This window comes from Lytechinus pictus, chromosome 8, assembly GCF_037042905.1.
Source record: "Lytechinus pictus isolate F3 Inbred chromosome 8, Lp3.0, whole genome shotgun sequence".
NCBI classification, from domain to species: domain Eukaryota; kingdom Metazoa; phylum Echinodermata; class Echinoidea; order Temnopleuroida; family Toxopneustidae; genus Lytechinus; species Lytechinus pictus.
The window spans coordinates 4,417,560-4,425,200 of NC_087252.1; the positions used below are offsets into that span (position 1 = coordinate 4,417,560).

The window sequence follows — 7,641 nt, forward strand, 5'->3', positions numbered from 1 at the left end:
GTGCGTTTGTGTGGGTGGTGAATACACATGAGTTATAACTTATCTCTCCCTCCCATTTTCAGAGTCATTCTTTCAAGCGAAGGATAAAGACCCCAAGTTCCCGGCGTTCTAGTTCCCCTCAGCCTCAGGACCTGGATCCGTCGCTGCTTGAAGACCTATTCGATATGATCGAGGAATCTCCACCAGCGAAGGCAAAAAACAAAGAAGAGGAAGAAGAAAGGGTATTTCCCCTTAGGTTTCCCAATATTTGTGCAATATTTACGTGTAAATGTTGCTTTCTTTCAAAATGATGTTTATTTTGTGTGGCCAATAATTTCATAGCAGTGTGTATATAGGTAACAAAACCAGCCGGTCAGATTATGGTGTGTTCTGATTCGGTGTGTTGGCTCAGTTGGTAGAGCGTCCGTCTCACAACCGGAAGGTCGAGAGTTCGAACCCCGGCCCCGTCAGACCAAAACTCCCACGGAAAAAGATGGGAGTTGCTGCTATTTTTCACTGTTTGACGTTCAACGATTAAAGGGATGGAGCCTGGTCGATCTGGCGCTGCACAGCGGCGGACGGGCACACGATCAATCGGGCAAAGCAAATTTTCGGAGTATTTCATTTCATGTCTATTTCGAACAAGAAAATATGGATTTTCATTTTTTATGCCCGAACATGGTATAAATGAGTCGTGGAGAAAGATCAAATATGGGGAAAAGGGAAGGGCTGAAGTTTGAATGAAATTGGACTTTCATCTTTTTTCTCGTCCACCCGAGATGTAGACGACTAACTTGACTAGAAAACAAATCCGTCACAAATATTAAAACATACTTGTATACAGGTACATGCAGGATTTTCTTGTTACACATATCATTGGTAAGTGTTACTGCAATAGTAACTACACTGGGATCATAAAAACATGCACTTGGGATACATTGGTGCATTAGGTTGCGAATAAGTAAGGTCAAAGGCCATTTCCGGTCAAACGTTGAGGTGTACTTGCAGATAATCTTTTCATGCTTTTCAAATTCCAGGTTATAATTATGTTAAATCACAACTACATAGGAAGTTGGAAAAGGAGTAGCATTTCATGGATTCAAATTGACAGATATTTACACATCAATAATAATACACCAATCAAAATCATTAGATGTGTAATAACTTTACCCTTTTAATGAGAACGTGGATACAAATTTCAGTATAAGCATGCTTAGTATACAGGCGAAAGAAAAGTTAGATTCAACCCTGACCTGCTAGTCATTGAGTCAAGATTCTTTCTAAACTACTTGTTTTTCTTGTTAATAGTTGTTACTTTTTTTTCTTGGGGCGCCGTGGTCTAGTGGTTACGACTCTTGTCTTTCAATCAGTGGGCCATGGGTGCGAATCAAAGCCATGGCGTGTTTTCCTTCAGCAAGAAATTTACCCACATTGTGCTGCACTCGACCCAGGTGAGAATGGGTACCCGGCAGGAAATTCCTCGAATGCTCAAGCGCCCAATCGAGGTAGCCGTGCTAAAGCCGGGGTAATAATAACATTATCATGTTAAGCAGGGCCAGCTGGGAGAACAGTTTTCAGAACTAAAGTTGTTACCCTGGGTAAAATATGACGTTGTTATCATTAACTTCTGTACAATAATAATGTTGTTCTAATTCACTTAAGGCGGCCTTCAATTGTCGCACGCCAGACGTACCCACACTGGAGGACATATCGCAAGTAGTTGACAGAATGTCGACATACATCTCACGTTTCGCATCGCACGTTCATAGAGGGAGTTCCCAGCGCAACAACTTTAGGAGCTTGCCTTCTGGCCCGGTTGCTGGCAAACCTGTAAAGAGGTTTAGTACGAAAGTGGCATCGTCTGATATTGTTCTACAACTTTTATCCAAGTTGCCTAACCTCGAGGAACTCGTCATACTTCCAGAGGTAGAAATAAGTTTTCCTTTTGCTTAATTTCAACCGTTTGGTTACTCTTTTTCTTGCAATCGTTTGTGTTTCTTGAGTATGAGGATGATTGGTGGTGTTGGTGTGTGTGTGTGTATGTGTATGTGAGTGAACAGATAGAGGTGAATGTGTATGCATGTGTGGTGCGTGTGCATGTTGGTGTTTCTGTTTGAGTGCGTGTCAGTCTCCATGTCTGTGAAGGGGTTGAGTTTAAAGGATAGGATCATCAGTAGCTGCTTTTGAAAGAAAATCTGCTGTCTTGTATACACTAAAAAAAAGTTTAAAGGATAAGTCCACCCCAACAAAAAGTTGATTTGAAAAAAGGAAAAAAAGCCAACAAACAAAACACTGATTTTTTTTATCAAAATCGGATGTAAAATAAGAAAGTTATGACATTTTAAAGTTTTGCTTAATATCACAAAATAGTTATGTGCACATCCTGGTCGATATGAAAATGAGGAGACTGATGACGTCATCCATTCACTATTTCTTTTGTATTTATATGAAATATTCTGATTTCTGATAAGGGGAACAACGATTAATTCCTACCTGGAATAAGCATTGTTTAATAATATGATGGTTCAGTCAAGTTCGTCCTAAATGTCAAATCTGTAAAAAATGAAAAATGTTATTATTCAAACAATAAAAAAACAAAATCAATAGTGAGTGAGGGACATCATCGACTGTCTCATTTGCATGTCACTGATCTGTGCATATAACTGTTTTGTGAAAAATATTAAAGCGAAACTTAAAAATGTCATAAATTTCTTTACATCTGATTTTGATGAAATATTCAGCATTATGCTTGTTTGATTTTCTCTATTTATTCAAATCAACATTTTTATGAGGTGAACTTGACCTTTAGGTTTTTACTGAATTAGCCTATGTTTTTTTAAATCTGCACTAAAGCAAATAAATTACCGAGTTTTACTTACTATATATTGTATTTCATTATGTAATATTTTATTGAATTTACAGAAAAAGAAAGGCAATTAAGAATGGTGATTCAGAAGAAGAGAGGCAATTAAGAATGGTGATTCAGAAGGAAAAATTAATCAAAATTAAAAGCAAAAATTATAAAATGTACATTATTTACAGGTTTTCTGATAACAAGTGAAGATTCTGTTGTGTAAATCGTGTTTTTAGGGTGAATTGTTCAGATACAGAAATTAGACAAAAATGTAGGGCATAGCCCCCTTCTGATCCCGAGCCCTTCTACAAGAAAAGCACATGGATTCCACCCAAGAATAGAGTTCCTTCCCTTGAAACTTACATCCAATCTGTCTCATCCTAAGTTCGCTCCACAGATACCCTCGACACCAGAGCACATGACAACCTTCCTCGAGAAGAACGCCAGGCTCTCTCATCACTCAAAAACAGGTCCGACATCATCATCAAGCCTGCAGACAAAGGATCAGCCGTCGTTGTTATGGACCGCCAGCAGTACATCGATGAAGCCATGAAACATCTCAATAATCGATCTCACTATGCACTCCTCGATTCTGACCCTACTTGTAATTTCTCCCTACAGATCCAATTAACACTGAATGACATGAAAGAACACCAGCATCTCTCCGAGAAGGCCCACAAATTTCTCTCCCCTACTAACACTAAACCTGCCCGCTTCTATCTCCTCCCGAAGATCCACAAACCTGGCAACCCCGGTCGACCCATCCTCTCAGGAAATGGTTCCTCAACAGAGAACATCTCCCTTTTTGTTAATTACCACATTAAGCCCCTTGTCTCACGTGCACCCTCTTACATCCACGACACTCCAGACTTTCTCAGGAAACTAAATGACATCAAGGACCAGATACCCGAGACTGCGATCATCGACACTTTCGATGTTTCTTCACTGTACACCAGCATTCCCCACGACGAAGGTATCCAAGCATCATGTGAAGCCTTGGCCGCCAGTGGCCATTCCAGTCCCCCATATCCGATATCAAATCTCTGATGTCTCATGTACTAACAAAAAACAACTTCACATTCATGGGCAAGCACTACCTACAGATATTCGGTACAGCAATGGGCACCCGGATGGCTCCTTCATTCGCCTGTCTCTTCATGACCAAGCTGGAACAGCAGATGTTAGATTCAGCCCCCTGTCGCCCATGGGTTTGGTGGCGTTACATAGACGACATTTTCTTCATCTGGACCAGGGATGAAGATAGCCTCCATACATTCATTGACCACATCAATTCCTTCCACAGGACCATCAAATTCTCTTCTGATTTCTCCCAACAGGAAACCCACTTCCTTGATGTCACAGTCCAGAAAAAGTCTAACGGTATCACCACTACCCTATACTCTAAACCCACAGATACCCACCAGTACCTCCACTCATCCAGCTGCCACCCCCGTCACTGCAAAACCGGCATCGCTTACAGCAAGCCCTCAGACTTCGCCGTATCTGCTCCGAGGACCCTGATTTTTCCTTCCATGCCAGGAATTTGCAGAAACATCTCTGTGCCAGGGGCCACGGGGCCAGGGCAGTCCAACTGGCAATTAACAAAGTTCGTTCTCTCCCCAGATCTGAAGTTCTCAAACCAAAAAGTGACAAGGAGACTACCGACAGAATACCGCTTGTGACCACCTTCCATCCCAATCTACCCCCCCCCCCCTCCGCAAAATCCTGTGTGATAACCACCACATTTTACACACTTCTGATCGTCTCCAACAGGCCGTTCCCGATACTCCCCTTCTAGCATACCGACGCCCACCGAATCTCAGGGACCTCATTGTTCGTGCTGAAGTGCCCTCCCTCACTAACCATTCTTCTCCCATACAGCATGGCACCTTCAAATGCACCAGCAACAGGTGCATCATATGTGAAATACACTTTCACGAGGGCGACACTTTCACCAGCAACTCTACCAGCCTGTCTCACCAAATCAAGGGCAACATAACATGCACTACCACTAATGTTGTATATCTCATCACTTGCAGAGTTTGTAGGGTACAATACATAGGGGAAACCAAGACCACACTCAAGAGACGATTCTACGGGGACAGATCCACCGTCAACACAGCAAAGCTGGACACTCCGGTTGGCCGCCATTTTAACCTCCCCAACCACTCCATCACTGACATGATGCTACAGGGCATCGAATCTTCAGGTACCCGTCCTGACTCAGTCCGTACTAGCAGAGAGAAGCTCTGGATGAGACGACTTCGCACCACCCAACCTCATGGCCTGAACATCCAAGAGGGGAACGACTGATTTTTCTTTCCTATCCACTTTCAATTTATATATACATATTATTTTTCCCCTCAGCTATTTTGAATAGTTACATTATAGTTTCTTCCTCTACTTTCCTCCCATATCTCATACAAGCTCAGCTCTAATTTTTTCCTTCCTTATTCAGGCGATATAACAATTATTGTATATATTTTTTTTTTCTCCACTCACCTCTTTTAGATTTACCACATTTGCTTATTTACATGTATACTATGGTTTCTTCATAATACACCCCCTCTCTTCTATATTTGCTTTTACCTTTTAGGGCAATTTGCTTCCTCTTTTTCACATATACAGGTGTTTTTTTTTTCCTACTGTATAGTCCTATGTTTTCTTCCCGTCACACCTAGCGGATTACAATATCAGTTACACCATATGTGTATTCAAATTTTTTCATATACATTTCTTTTTTGGATATATTTATATACATATCACTTATAGATACATATTTACACTTACCTTCTTCTCTTAGTTTGTTTAATGCTTTATCATATATACTTATATGTCTTTTGCACATTATCAGTTGTTCCCCATTCTTTTCCTTTTTTTCCCCCACTCTTATGCACCAGTTCATTATGCCTTTCTTTGTAACCTGTTTGACCCACCTCTCACTAATTCTCTAGTTATTCACCCCTCTATCACTGTTTTGTTCCAGATCCTGTTTGATGTTGCCTGCCTCATTATCTTAATCCCTCTTGGCCTTACTTACACTAACTTCCCTTTGTGTCTGCCTACTCCTTTTCTTTCATCCCCTTCACTAACCTGATTGGTCTTCTCTACTCACTAATGCCCCTTTTGTCTCCTTGTTTCTAGTGTTGCTGTAGCTTGTTTGTGGTCTATATTATGGTTGTTCCACTTTATATGTTTGTCATTTTGCCTCCGACGAAGATTCTGCTAGGATCGAAAGCTTAGGCCCCTTTTTGACTTTCTACTGCATAATAAAAATCTCTTTTTTGGTGAATTACAAGTCTGTCTCTTTCATTGATGGCATATTCAATTTGGCTTCTGTACTCTAACTGGAATTCTGAAATGCAAGCCTGGTCAAAATTTTAAATGAAGATTCATCATGGTTTTATGAACAGAACTATTGTATTTTACCATGAAATGTTAAAATTATGTTCATGCCACTGAAAAGGTGCAGTGATTTATTTAGATTTCTTATGTTTTTTTCTTTAATTATTCATTTATTTGTTTTTCTTTCGGTTTCCCCCTCCCCTTTTCTTTTTCATTCTCCTCCTCTCATTCTCACCTTATATCTTCCCTTTTCTGCTCTCCTCCCCCAATGTTGCAAGCCCAGGACTGGTCATTTGAGGATACGAAGACAGAAAAATCGGCCAAAATCTTCATGAGGTTTTGGAATCGGCTTTCCTTACACCCCAAGCTATCAATCCTGGAATTGAACTTGACGGGATGCAAGCGCTTACAAATATAAGGACATTCCGTACGATCGTTGATGACAACCCTCAGGCCTTCGCAGACATATTTCCATACTTACCAGAACTCGAAGAACTGAGTGTCACCGTTAAGAGATCACTAGACAATGTGTTATCAGCACTTGCGTTTGGTGTGCCACTGAATAGACGACACCTAAAACGTATTAACATTACTTACAATGCTGCAAACCACCATTTGAAGGGAACCATTTCACTTAACACCATTCGACAACTCACAAGCGGACTCCGGGCCAGCTGGGCCATCCAGGAACTGCGTATTCGGACTGTAGAAGGCTTCTTATTTGCAGAATCTCATTTAGTGAAACTGGTGAAGTCGGCGAAGTCCATTCGATCCTTGGAACATTTAGGGTAAGCGTGGAAATTGTCACATCTATTTATCATGGATATTCAGAATATGCAATGTATATACATCCTATCATTTAAATAAAAACACATCCATATGTTAACAGATAAATACCTAACATTTTAATTAAGTAGTAGTAGAGTAGAAAGTGGTAGTAGAAGTAGTAGTAGTAGTAGTAGTAGTAGTAGTAGTAGTAGTAGTAGTAGTATTGTCCACGTTCTGTCTTAAGTGCTGATCACTCTTGTATTATAGGACTGCATGATGAACCAAATTCCATTTTCCTCGGCAATATCAACCAATAATGCTGAAAACCATCTTGCCCTTTTGTTGTTTTGAAAAATGGGGGCGCATCATTTTTATCTATATGGTTCACGATACGGTTTTAACAATAAAAATAATAATCACAAAAGTATGCATCTTATACTTGAATTTAGTTGTTATTTTGTCTCCATTTTTCGTATTTCCTCAGGATTCCCTGCGCTGTCAATGCTAATGGTGACCTTGATCGATATTTAGCTCCGATTTGCAAAACCCATCTCTTGTCGAAAATGACCGAGGGTAAAAAGAAGAAATTTTTCATCAGGCTGACTCTATATCCCAAGACGGTGAGTAATCTAATCTGGTAACGTGAACTAAATTAGTCTTACTTTCCTGTATTCATGGTATTGGGGACTCTTCTT

The 7,641-nt window shown here is 40.4% G+C and overlaps 1 protein-coding gene across 4 annotated transcripts in view; it reads left to right on the plus strand.

The window, feature by feature from the left end:
* The first annotated feature begins 1,711 nt into the window (after positions 1 to 1,711).
* LOC135154850 (uncharacterized) overlaps positions 1,712 to 7,641 on the plus strand; it is an 8,234-nt gene continuing 2,304 nt past the window's right edge. The window contains exons 1-3 of one of the 4 annotated variants that reach the window (XM_064103052.1): positions 1,712 to 1,905; positions 6,462 to 6,966; positions 7,431 to 7,566. In XM_064103052.1, the coding sequence (XP_063959122.1) occupies positions 6,575 to 6,966; positions 7,431 to 7,566 (528 nt within the window). In that variant the 5' untranslated portion in view covers positions 1,712 to 1,905; positions 6,462 to 6,574. Of the gene's footprint in view, positions 1,906 to 5,746; positions 6,967 to 7,430; positions 7,567 to 7,641 lie in introns of those variants that run through there. The other 3 variants (XM_064103051.1, XM_064103050.1, XM_064103049.1) reach the window with 3 other exon arrangements.